The sequence below is a fragment of the Zootermopsis nevadensis genome, unplaced genomic scaffold (genome assembly GCF_977971745.1).
Source record: "Zootermopsis nevadensis isolate Lab colony 2312 unplaced genomic scaffold, Znev_1.0 Znev_ptg000025l, whole genome shotgun sequence".
Taxonomy (NCBI): domain Eukaryota; kingdom Metazoa; phylum Arthropoda; class Insecta; order Blattodea; family Termopsidae; genus Zootermopsis; species Zootermopsis nevadensis.
In genome coordinates, this window is record NW_028259157.1 from 6,549,223 (window position 1) to 6,563,262 (window position 14,040).

The 14,040-nt window shown below is 39.0% G+C and overlaps 1 protein-coding gene across 6 annotated transcripts in view; it reads left to right on the forward strand.

Annotated features, from left to right (window-relative positions):
• Positions 1-14,040, forward strand: part of LOC110828876 (uncharacterized) — a 58,902-nt gene that overhangs the window by 21,615 nt on the left and 23,247 nt on the right. For all 6 annotated transcript variants that reach the window (XM_087355611.1, XM_087355610.1, XM_022061999.2 and 3 more), the window contains 2 exons: positions 1,851-2,165; positions 4,239-11,115. In XM_087355611.1, coding sequence (XP_087211737.1) covers positions 1,851-2,165; positions 4,239-11,115 — 7,192 coding nt within the window. The remainder of the gene's footprint in view (positions 1-1,850; positions 2,166-4,238; positions 11,116-14,040) is intronic.

A 14,040-nucleotide genomic window follows, 5' to 3' on the forward strand; every position in this document is an offset into this window, starting at 1 on the left:
ATTTCTCTGATGCTTGACTTTGGGATTCTGCGCAAACTGCAAACTTCTCACTCAAGAACGTATTATGATTCTTAAGCCTTTTTCTGTGTACTTGACAGTTCTGTAGGCACCCAATTTTCTCTTCTTCACTTTTTATCATGTAACCACTTTCTCTGGATTGCTCATTATATCTTTTCAGTATGTGTTTATAAGTGTTTTTGTCTCTTCTGAAGATTCTGGTTTTGTTTCAGCAAACAGTGGGATACTTTAAGTATATTTTGCCATTGCTTGACCTGTATATTGTTTATCCACTTTTCTTCACCTTATCAAAAGGGAATAACAAGATTCTTTGAATGTGTTCAACATCAGTGATTAAATTGTGTGTCTTCTTCCAGGCATTATTGCTTTTTGATGATGTATTATACCTTTTAAAGTAAAACGAATTAGTGAGCAGAAAGGAATAATTTATAATTTTGCTAAGACATGCTTCTGAAATTAGAAGATAATTCCCTAATGGCATATTATTTATTTTCACCATTGTGTGATCCTCATAATTATCTTAACATCAAATTGACAACAGTATTTAGCACTAAATTAACAATTCAGTGGGGTAGGGGTATTTTTTTACAACACAATTTAGAAGTATCAAATTAAAAAATAAATTTATAATTGTGTTTTATTATTAACCCCTGAGCGTGCAAATTTAAAAACCGCTTTTGTGCTCGTCCTGCGCAGATATTTTTTAAATGTCCATTTAAATTTTGCTGTAAAATACTTTTTTTATCATAACTTTTGAACTATATGAGATATAATTATGAATTTTTCACTGAAATCCTCTTAAAAGTTGGTTTTATAATCTTGCCTTATAAGATGAGCACCCTGTGTATCAGCAATGGAAGCAAGTGGATCAGAAGTTGAGCTTGGTATGGAAGTTTTAGAAAAAAACGGAGTGAACAGCAGCCGGTTCTTTGAATAGTATGATCTAAGTGTAGGCTTTTGTACAATGCCCATCACCATAAATACAGCCAAAACCACGTAAATTTCGTCCACTGTAGCATCTTGCCACTTCCTAATCCTAGAGTGAAATGTGAGAGGATGAGCACTTTCTGATATTTCTTGCTGAGCATATCTGCTTGTTTCAACAACAATGTGCTGTACAAGAGCTATATCAAATTTTTTTTCGAAAAAACCCACGACATCTAGTTCAGCAGTGTCGAATTGGGGACCACATATATTACAAAATGCTTCCCGTGAAGGAGTAAATGAATCTATATCTTTCCACACAAATTTGCTGGAAACTGCCTCTGCGATTTGTTCCTGTATTTCGCCGCCACCATTGTCACTATCTGTATCGCTAATAACGTCATCTCCGGGTGTCACCAACTGTGCGTAATCAATTTATAAAACACCATCTTCATCAGAACTGTATTCACTGAGAGAGTCATCTGCTAGAAATTCTTCTACTTGGGCCTCTGTCAAGGCCTTGTCCAAGGCCACTCCATTGTAACTATGAGGGGAGGCGTTTATTTTTAGACTCCAGGTACTTGCTAGAGGGAAATACAACAGGGTTGCCATTCACAACAGACCAGTGCAAATGTCATCGCGCTGGAGTTATTCGTTCCATACTTATGGTCTGTAGAAATTAGGCCTACAACCTGGTGTAATAGTACTGACATACGCAGCCAGGGATTTAAAGTCCTGCGTAACTTTACTGATTCGCACGCTCAGGGGTTAATCTTGTGTTTAATATAAAACTCCTAAATTCATTGTTGAAGTAAGATTAAGAGTTAAATTTGAGATTATTGCACTTTGTGTGATATGTTAATTTGTATTCAGAAGGAAGTGTATAAGGATTTCTACTTTTTGTGTAGTTGAAACACTTTGACCTGAAAGATGGGCTGCTTTTGGTGAGAAGATATGCCTTAAAGGATGGTAAACGGGCTCGTGTATGGAAATACAGCGCCAAAGTTGCAGAACTTGCTGCACAATACTTCTTGACAGTGGCCATGGTGAAGCCAGTCAGTGAGACTGGGACACTGCTACAGGATCTCATGACAGAATGGGCCCTTCTTCACAGTGATTTGCCTTCTGTGTCACAGACTTTACCAAAAATGATTCGGAAATTGATTCAGCCAGCTGAGAGTGCTGTGCATATTTATCTTTTCTGCCAAGTTCTAGTGAATCAGGTGACGTATATTTTCTTGGAATTCCTATACAGTAAATAAAGTGTCTTCTTCAATTGTATAGTAGCTCTCGCCAGATTGCATCCTTCAAGTTTACAGAAAAATTGTACAGTATTACAACATGAACAGCAGAGTCCAGGTAAGTGAAGACAACTTGTAGCTTGCAGTTTATTAAAACCAGCAACACACTATTTTTGACAGAGAACTGTGCCATAAGGAGGATGAAGTCTGTCTGTGGCCCTGATGCATGCAGTTTGGTGATGACTACTATAATAAAAGTCTGGATTTGAGTGGTACAGTTTGCCTTGGGGCCATAAAAAGAGTTTAGAAATTTCCGTACTTTGGCATCTTTAAAACCCTTCAAAACTGTGAACATTTTGAGTTTATAAGGCATGTTTTTCTAGGTTTCATATCTGATCTAATTTTTGCTTAGACTCTGATTTTTGTAGTATGATAAGAGATGGTACTGTTATGTGGAATTTTTGATAAAAAAACTTTTGCTCATAAAAAGAGCAGGTAGCTTTGTAACTTAGTAGTGCCTAAGCATTGACCTGGTTGGCATAGTTAGGTTCCCGCAGGGGCAAAGCATGTTTCTCTAGCTTTCATGTCCGTACCGGCTCTTGTGACCATCTAGCCTCATATCCAGATAGTACTAGGGGCTGTTCCCTCATATATAAAGTGGGCAGTGCATGAAGCTAACCACTCAACTCCATCTGCTGCTGGCATTAAGAATGTGCTGAGCTCTGCATATACGTATTTATGGTGTGGTATAACTAAAGCTCATGGAACAACACTGTTTTCCTTTTTTATTGCTGAGAGTGGCCAGAAAGTGAGCATATAATTTGTAAAAAAAACTTAGGTGTGGTACTGTGTGTATGAGTCAGTCCTGGTGTAATTCTGTACCTTGTTTCATGTCAACTAGTGACAAGCTGTTCCATTATAAGTTCTTGTCTGCTGTAACAGCAGTCAATTAAAGAAATCCGTGTAATTATTTGCTGTTTGATCCTGGGAAGTATGTCAGCAGAAATTCTTTATTTGGTGGGTGTGTGAGTAAATGATGCTACGAGTTGGCATTGTGTCATGAAATGTTACAACTGTATGTTGGAGGAGGGAGTACAGATGGTATGGAAGGAGCAGTAGGCCCAAGACTGTGACCAATGCTGACAACACTAGTAAACATTGCAGTTTTTAACAAGAATGGTTATGTACTGGGTCATGGTTTGCATTATATACATTGAACATTGATCATTATTGTACATTATCACATTTTACAAAGACAGCATTGTGCAGTGGAATGATTAACTTTACATAGCATTGTTGTTTAATATTTCCTGTCTCTCACTGTTAATAATACTGAAGTTGATTGTCTGCATTTTGGAAAAATGTTGACAACTGCATATATAGACTGTAATAATTGTCTTTGTCAGTGTGGTTTGAGAACCACAGATCATATATTGGAATATAAAACTTGTCTTGAAGACTCGTAGTTGCCCTTTCTTGCCCCCGTGGTGGAAATGAAGTATGAATGTTTTCTTTTGATGACCATTGAAGAGAAAAGTATATTATTTTGTTATTGGTGATTATGAAATATTGTAAAATTCTTAAAGTCACAATTCAAGAAATGTGTTTTAACAATTATTTACTCATTTGTAGTTTATTTAATGATGCTGTCAGTACCGCAGACTATGTATTGTCAATTAATGGGATGATTAATGAAAAATTAATTGGGAGGGAAGTGGAAGGAAATAGTCACAGCCAAATTGAAGGAACCAACCTGACATTTGTTTGGAGGGACTGAGAAAAACAAAACTTAGGATAGTGGGTCTGTGAGGGCAAGATTTGATCACAGGACCTCCTGAATAGGAAGCAAGAATGCAAACCACTTGTATGTGGTTTTAGTAATTACTGAAATAAAACTTCAAAAAGGTGTTCAAGCTTTGAAATATGTTAATGAAATGCAACATGTAAGAAAGCATTCCACATATTGATTAAAGTTTTAAATGCAAATTAGTCCATATGTTTATTCTAATAAGGTACAGGTTAGTGAGATATGTTTTGTTGTTTTTTTTCTTTCAGTTTGGAGATGCACTGAAGTCTCTCTGCATTGAGTTATATATCAGGGGACTTACAACTGACATGAATGAGCTAGAACAACAGAAGATGAAAAATGACAGGGATAAAGTTCGAGAGGCAGAAGTAAGATTATCTGATGGTTTCTTGAAGCTTGCTGATTTGGTTAAAGACAATGTGGGGGTGTGCCGTGAGTGTGTCCTTACTGCATTCTCTTTAAACCCAACTCGAGTTTGTTATGAACGAATTAAGGAAATGGCTGTTGCGAGTGGGAAGTGTCTTTGTCTTCCTGCTCAGGTGAATACTGTAGATGTAGGAGATCCAAGAAGTGTTAGTGAGGGTAAATCGCAGAGCATAGGGACAGAAAATATGGACTTAAGTTACAACTGTGTCGGTGGTGAAACTCGGAGTGATCCGATCGAGGTCGACACTGGACAAGTGATGACTGTGGAGTTTGAGCATCCCGATGAAGTCGTGTCATCTCGTACTTCTCATTGTTCTGAAGATGAACCGATTATTTCTGACTTTCATTTGCAACAGAATAGGTGTAACCTCCATCCTCCATTTGACCCCAGCAGTGGCGGTGCTCTTGGTGAACTTTGTCCTGAATGTGGTGAATTTACTGGAATAGAATCCCCTGCTGTGGATCCAACTGGTGTAGAGAGGAAAGAACGTACACTTGATGCATTAATTTTAATCAAGGGAAATACTGTGACCGAATCTTTGAACTATGATGTGCTATCTGCTCCGAATCAAGTGCTGGATGCTGAGACACTAGGATTGACTCCACAGCTTTGTGATGACTTGGCAGTTGTACTTAGCAGCCCTCGTTACCAAATGCTTAGTTGGGTTCTAGACTGGGCAGAGCTTAGTATAATGTGTGAGAAATATTTGGAGAATGGTGAGGAAATGAGAGGCACTACCAAAGAGTTGAAATTCTTGAATATTGATTACAATCAGTTCAAGGATTGGCCGAGTGGTGACGACGAAAAAGATGAGTATTATGGCATTGAGAAAGGATATGAACAGTGGGTCGACCTTCGAAATGATACGTATGATACGTCGGGAGTGTTGTACGGCCAGGCGTGCAAAAGACGTGCTAGGCCCATACAGGGGGATTCTGACTCTGATACGTCTGTTGCTCCCAGGTCTCGCACCAAAGGAAGGAAAGTGAACAAGTTGGAATATTCAGACTCTGACTGTGACTCTAGTCAAAATACTGAAAGGATGAAGCACAAGAACTATAGGCTGCAATATTCATCTGTGTATGATTCAGAGAATGGAACACAAGATAGTAGGACTGATAGTCTTGGAAGTGATGGCTTCAGAGCTGAAAAGCCAACAAAGAAGGAGAAGAATGGCAGAAATGAAAAGGCATCATCTGGTAAAAGAATTGACCAGAAAAAATTGAAAGACATTTCACATTTCCAAGTGGTGATGAATGATGATCTAAGCCAGGGTGATTTATCTAGCAGTGAAATGATGAATATATTTGCCCGCATTGGTGAGAATGGCAAAGAAGTTCCAAATACACAGTTTCCTTCAGTCCCTAAGCTCAAGTCTGTTCTTAATCCAGATAAGCATTCAAGTAATCCCTCTGTCCTGAAGTCATTGAGAATGTTTAGACCTCACAATGTAAAGAACAGTCCACGTGATCACTTATCACAGATTTTGCACAATAGAACAAAGGAGAGTCCACCTGAAAGAGAAGAGAATGATTTATCATATACTAAGTTTGCTCCTATGCTAAGTACTTTGAATTTAAACCCACGTATTGTTCTGACTAGGGCAGATGTTTCACATCAAGATCTCAAATCAAGTAGATTGTTAGCTGAAGCAAATAACAGACCAGGAAACCCTCTTTCCCAGATTACTCCAGATATTCTCTCCAGAAAATCCATTCAAAGTAAAAGTCTGTTTGATGTTGATAGAAAAAATCAGATTCCCATATCCCATTCATTGGTTGGAGATATGAATAGACATCAATACATGAAAAGTGATCTGTTGGTGAAAAATGTTCCAGGATTGAACTCATTGGACATGATAGTACCACCACCTTCAGAAGCTACGGTACAAGTGGTACAGTTGCCTAGAAATACACCATCCACAAGCAACAACAGTCGAGGTAATTCCCATCACACTCCAAAAGCAACACATTCACAGAACCTTCAGTCTTCAGGAAACTCATCAGGTGGGACCTCAGGTCAGGTTTTGGAATCACCTTCAAATGTGAGCAACGTATTGACCCACTCTCAGTCCTCACAATCAACTTTAAACACAACCATTGAAAATCCTCAAGGTCAGGCAGTTATTTCAGCATCATCAGCACAGAGTTCTAGCACATCCATACTGCAAGCAAAACCCATGAAACTGAACTCTCAGTCAGAAGTGAAGTACTTGACAACAACAAGTGAAGTGAATGAGATTCTTAGAAGTACACTAGGAGAAGGCAGTGTTCAAGTCCATATAGCACAACAACTTCCATCATCTACAAGTTTGACAAAAAAGCTGAATTCAAGGCAAGAAGTAAAATATTTGACATCATCTAATGAGGTTACAGAGGTTCTTAGGAATACTATTGGTGAAGGTGGCCAGCAGGTTCAAACAGTATCTGGTTCCTCATCACAGCACACTGCTTCAGTTTTGGATTTTGGTTCCCAGAGTAAAACAAAGGTAAATTCACGATCAGATGTCAGGTTTCCAACTGCAGCCAGCGAAGTGAATGAGGTTATCCGAAACAATCCAGCTGTTCCTAAGCCAGTCACATTAGAAGCAAATACTTCTACATGTCCCTCATTACAGAATGCTGCTCACCAGACTAATAATTCTCATCATGTTACTCCTGTAGGTCCATTTCCAGTTGTAAAAGGAGTGGACTTAAATGTAATAGCAAGTATAATATCTTCCAAAAACTGTGCTAATTCAATTACTACATCATCAGATAATCCTGCTTTGACATCAGATTCCCAGATGCTGCAGTTAGTTTGTAAGGGTCGCAAATTTCAGATCAAACCCATCATCTGTACACAAGCAGGTTCTAGAAGTGTCATCCCTGATCATTCTGATGCATCCACCAGTGCTCCAGCATCTTCACTATGCACCGAACACCAGCAGCAGCAGCAGCAGCGTGTATCCACACATTCCATGTATGAGGAGAACTTTGCAGGATTCTCAACACCCGTGAGGTCGCCAACCAAGGACAGAAGTTTAGCTAGCAGAGGACAGAAACAAAGTTCATCTCAGACAGCTACTTTACCCAAATTTCAACAAGCATTTGGGAAAACAATATACAATAATCAGGCCAGTACTACAGTGGATGGAGGTTCTCGTAATGCTACTGTCAGGGGTAGTGAAGATGAAAATGGTTTAACACGTGAAACAGTTCCATCAGAAACTGCACCACAAGCATCCTCTGTTTCAAGCACAGTGCTTTCAAAAGCTGTTCAAACAACTAACATGAGCAATATAGTTTCACGTTCCCCTGATACAGGAGTTATTCAGACTGAAGTGTCTAGCAGTGTGGATATTGGGATTCCATCTACACTGCACGTTACCAGCACTGGATCAGTGTTTAGTATTTTGCAAGGATCTCCCAGGATTGCTGTATCTGCAGCACTCAGGGCAGGGATGACTGTGCAAGCCATACAGACTTCATCTGGTGTTATATACATGCACCCTGATACAACTACATTAGTTAATTCCAATGCTGGGGCAGCTCTTGCAAGCACCATTTCTGCCAGCCGAACATCAGGTATCAAACCGTCTCAAGCGTCGGAAAATGTTCAGCAATCGCAGCTACCTGATGTGCTGCCAAGTTCTGTGGCTGTTGCTATAGCCACGCCATCTATTCCTGTCTTGCCCAGAGATGCAGAGAAAAGGAACAGAATGCTGGCAGCAGCTTTGCAGAATCCTCACCATTCATCCACAGTGAGCAGCACAGAAAACCAAGCTGCCAATTCTTCACAGTTGCAGGAACCAGAAGTATGTGTAGTAGAAAGTTCGTCTGATGAAGAGGTAAGCAGTGCAATACCGCAGCAGCAGCAGCAAATGCTGGTAACAACAGCAGCTGTGCATAGGGTAATGCCTGTTCAGAAAACTGTGGCTAGACAAATTGGTCCAACAACAAGAAATGTTCGACCAGTGCTGCACATTCCTGGGGCAGGAAGTCTTATTGCTCGATCAGCTATTGCCAGTGTCGCCGCACCACTGAGGCAGCAGAGTGTGCAATCAGTCTTGGTGTCTCCAGTATCCTCTACTTCAAATTCTAATGTGAACACCAGGTTATCACAGAATGTGGGAGCATCAGAGACTTTGATTACGCATGGTTCAATTGAGCCTACAGTTAGTTCCACAACACTGGAACAACTGCGGGAATTTGAATCAGTTTTAGAACAAGTGACTAACACATCGCAAATGAAGGAAAGAAGTACAGTTCAACCTCAGCCACAACACACTATCCTTACCCAACAGCTTCTCCTGACACAGGCAGCAACTTCAACAACAAACACTGACATGGAGTTTACATCTTGTACTGGAAGCCAGTTGACACCCAGTACATTTTCACAGGATTTATTTCCAATAGTTTCAACAACAGCAGCAACATCTAGGTTGAATGTTACATATGTGACACAGGCTTCAACAATACGAACTTCAAGCATTGTTCCTGTATCTGCTGTTGCAGGAGGAAATGTGACAGGAAAGATGTCATCTCCAGTGGTGGTAGTAACCAGTAACTGTCAGCCTGTAGCTTCACCTGCATTGAGTGTAACTTCACAAAGCTCTTCTAGTCCTTGCGTGACTCCTGCACCGTCTGCTACTTCAACTTCTTCTGGGAAGTCACCCCCTAAATCTTCAAAGTCTTCAAAATCCAAATCTGTAAAGTCTGGCACTGCAACAACCACTTCCAAAGCATCGCCTGTACCAAAGCCACAGCAGAAGCCCCAAGAAGATGAACAGACTGCTCAAAGGATTTATGCAATTTTAGATGAATATGCAGAACAGTTGCGTAACTCTCCTGACCTCAATAATAAACCGGCTCCTCGACGTCGTTCTAACCCTCCTACAAATGCAAATCAGTCTTCAAAACGGAAGAAATCTGCACAAACGAAAATGAAAATTTTAGGACAACAGTCTTCCTCAGCCCAAGAAATGAGTCCTGGAGCAGATGACCCTCGAACTATTGGCAGTGAAGACAGTTCAAGTGGGATCACTCAGCTGTCTCATATTCAGGATTCTCCTGCTCCATCGTCACAGAATGCAGATGAAACTCTTAGTTTGAGGGCCACTCCATCCATGGACATTAGTACTGAGGCTGGGAATCTCAGAAGTGTTGTGTCAGATGCAAGTGACCTGCAGGATGTTTCAAAGCAGCAGGGGCAACATTCACAAGAACAGAATTCTCATTCTCATGAGCAGGAACAGTCGGATGGACAGCAATCACCAATGCAGTTGCACCAGACAACACAACATGGACTCTTATTCACAGATGGTAGTGGCATCCAAGGGAGGACAGTGATAGTGCAGGAAAGTGTACCTAGTTGTGTGGAAGCAACAGGTGTTGGAAAACCTGTTGTGGTAGGAAACTCTGCTGCAGTACCGGCACTGTTTGCAGGAGTCCGTCAGGTGATTGTGCCTGTGGCACCTGGTTTAACAGCACGGCCTGTTGTGGTGTCATCCAAAGGTTCTAAAGTGATACGTGTTCACCAAGTGACAGTACCTGGTGGTTCATTGCAGGTGGCATCAGGAATGAGTGCGATGCAGGGGACTGCATTGGTAGTGCGACAGATCAACAAATCTGGAATTGCAGCTCCAGTTTCTGTTCTTGGACAGCCTGCTACAGTGAAACAGGTGAAATTGCCTGTAGGTAGTATATCTTCACAGGCAATAAGTGGTGTGACTGCTCAGCCTCCAGTAGTGTTGCCACCAGGAAGTCATCACCTGTCTGGTCAGGTTGGCAGTGTAGTTACTTCAACAATAGCTCAAGCACTTTCTTTTCCAGAATCTGGCATAGAAAATGTTCTGCAGGATGGTACAATTAGAACAGAATCTTCAAATATCATTAGTTCTGGTGAAACATTACTTTTTAATGCTGGTACAACTTCACAGGCAATTGGTTTGATACGGAGGGGAATACCTACGTCATTTCATGATAGAATTGCTACATCTGTAGGTGGTGTCATGTCAACCAGTACATCGGTCACTATACCAACATCAGTTGCAGTAGATAGGTTAACATATCCAAATGTCAGACAAATTTCTTCAGTTAGTCTTGAGTCTAATGTTGTCACTTTGAACTCACCAAATTCTAGCAACATCACATCCAACGTGATAGAACAGTTAAGCACTAACAACGAATCTTCCCCAGCATGTGATCGTGAGTTACCAGCTGGGACAATTTCCGAGTGTAGAACAGAAACTAATCCCACAACTCTGTCCCATGAAACAAGTATTCAGTGTCTTGGCTTTGGCGTTGATATTGTGACACAGAATTCTTTAGGAAATACTAGTTACCATAACAGACTTGTGAAAGATATAGGAAATGATGTACCTCATATAGCAAAGTCTGGTACAGAAAGTTGCACTGTACCGTCTGAAGGCTTGGAAGGTAGAGACGATAATTTATCAGTTTCGACTTCCTGTATCAAGACTGAATCTGGGGAAGCGGGTGGAAGTTCAGTTGGAAGGTTAGAACCTAATGTGAAGGCTGAGTCAGTGAAGATGTCTGATTGTGGCACAACTTCCTTAGATCAGCATGGTCACTCTTACCATTCAAATTCTATATGTCAAACTCCTCAGTCTCAGCTCCATCATGCAACAAGTGCAACTGATCAGGGTGGTGATGCAGTATTACTTCAAACTACAGGAACTAATGCTGGATGTACAAGTAAGTAATGCCCTTATCTTGATTTCCATGTTTGCACAGGACTTTCTTCAAGGTGTAAAAGTGTGCTGCCAAAGAGATAGAGACATATACCTCCACTTCAAATATAAGCAAATAAATAGTTCATAACTTACCTTTAAAGGGAATTTCTCATGTAGATTTGTTTGTATTATGTACTCTGAAATTTTATAGCAAATCCATTACATTAACATTGAATTTTCTGTTCTTGTGATGTGCCCAATTCAAAATGATTATTTCACTCATAATATATAGTGGAAGAGATCTGTCAAAAATTGTATAATTAGTTCTCTTATTTTGAATGTTTAATTTTAGAAACATTAAACAGTCCTATATCTTGTGATTTTCAAGCATTCTATTCAGGGAAATTCTGTTCATTTGAAGTTGTTATTAATAGAGAATGTGCTTCTCAGTGACTTTTCACATTTGGCTTTCCAAGTTCATGTGCCCCTGTTGTAGGCAATTACAATGAGAATTCCTTCAGACAACCCACATAAAGTGAAAATGTCTGAGGATGAGGAAGATGAGAATTTGCTGTGTGCTGCCTATTAAAGAAAACAAAGATGGGTGTGGGTGTAGTGATAATTACTGCTACAGCTGTTACATCCTCCAGAAGATGTAGTTATTAGCAATACTGCACACTGGTATTTAATTGTCTGAAACTTTCCTTGCTGTAACTTTGTAATTTTTTTCCCAATGCCTAGCCCATACTTCCTGTAGACCTGGGTTCTGGTTTCCAAAAGTAAGAATAATATTATGGAACATTGCATGTTTGCTTCCGTCATGAATACTGAGGAAAACTTTTTGTGTCCTTTTATGACCATCAAACAGAAACAAGATGGAAACGGTAGATTGCAGAGGTAAACATACAACATTGGCTGATTTATCCTTTGTACACTAATTACACATCAAACCTTAACTTTTAAATCATACAATAACACTTCATGAACATCATGAGGACTTTCTGTTCTCCAGTATGTGTTATTTTAGCTGTTTATGTATGCACTTAAAGTGTACCATGCCTTGTCAGAATACATAATAAAATGTAAGTTCTAGGTCAAGAAGTCCATTGAATACTGATTCCTGAAATTGTCTGCAGTGTCATATTCTTCCTTCACAGTCTGATAAAGTGCGTGTATTACTAGTTTTGTAAGTCTGTAACATTAGAAAGTTTGTACCATTGTGAGTTGTACTTTTTGCCAACCCACATTGAAAAGCCAAAGATATATCATCATCATCATTTTCCATGGATCCATAAGTTAGTCAGATGACAATAGGATGTAGAATAAGTCATAATAATACAATACATGTTATACAAATACAAACACAGGATAAATTACGACTTACTTGTAGACATTAGGAATTCATCGACAGAGTAAAAGGAGTGTGTAATTAAGTATCTCTTCAATGCTGGTTTAAATTGTGCCTTTTTATTTACAAGACTTGAGAGATCAGATGGTAGACTGTTGAAAATTTTGATCCCTGCATAATATGCACTCTTCTGAAAACATGAGAGGTTGGCAATTGGTCTATGAAGCTGATTTTTATTCCTTGTGTTGACAGGATGTATAGCAGAATTAGTTTGAAAGAGTTCTTGGTTATTTACAATAAAGTTCATTAATGAGAATATGTATTCACATGGAAGAGGTAAGATTTCTAATCTCTTAAATAGACTTCTATATGAATTCCTAGGTTTTACACCAGCCAATAATTAACAATTTTCTTTTGTAAAGTGAATATCTTTTTGATGTTTGATGAATTTCCCCAAAAAATTATTCCATATTTCATTAAAGAGTGAAAATAGGCAAAATATACTGATCTGAGTGTGTCAGTGTTGCTGACATGCAACAGAGATCTAATTGCGTAACATGCGCCACTTAACTTAGGTATCAGTTTATCAATATGATTAGTCCAATTTAGGTGATTATCAATTTGCAAACCCAAGAATTTTGTGTTTATTGACTCTTGTATATACTTCCCATTATAACCAATACTTAAAGCACATTGTGGAGAGTTATTTGTTATAAATTTTATTATATTCGTTTTATCTAGATTTAGGGCCAGCTTGTTAGCAGTAAACCATTTACTCATATGAGACAGAACTATGTTTGATGTTGAACAGAAATCATCAAAATTTTTATTTGAAATTATGACGCTTGTGTCATCAGCAAATATTATGGGTTCTGTTAAAGTATTTATTGTTTTTATTGTTGGAGGAAGGTCATTTATGTATATTATAAAAAGCAAGGGCCCTAAAATTGACCCTTGGGGAACTCCATGTTTTATTGTTCCCCAGTTTGAGAAAAAAATTTCGTTTGTTTTTAGGTGCTTTTACTTGACCTTTTGCTTTCTATCTGTTAAATAGGATCTGAACCATTGCGCTGCTATTCCTTGAATGCCATAAAAATGCAATTTATCCAACAAAATTTCATGATTTACACAGTCAAAAGCTTTTGCTAAATCACAGAAAATTCCTCCAACATGCATTTTTTGGTTAATAGATTTAAGCACATTGTCTGTTAGCTTGAAGGCTGCATCTTCAGTGGATACACCTTTCCTGAAGCCAAATTGTTCCTGGACTTATATGTTGTTAGCATGCATATGATGACTTAATCTATTGTACATAATCTTCTCAAGCACTTTAGAAAAGGTAGTTAAAAGTGAAATTGGTCTGTAATTTGTCATATCGGTTTTGTCCCCTTTCTTGTACAGTGGTCATACTACTGATATTTTAAGGCGGTCCGGGAAAATGCCTGTGTATAATGAGTGATTACAAATGTGGGTTAATGGATGACTAATTAAAGCTGAACAAGCCTTCAAAATTTTACTTGTTATTTCATCATAACCTGATGAGTTTTTTGATTTGAGGGAATTTATTACACTTTTCACCTCAGTTTCGGTGGTTGGAAT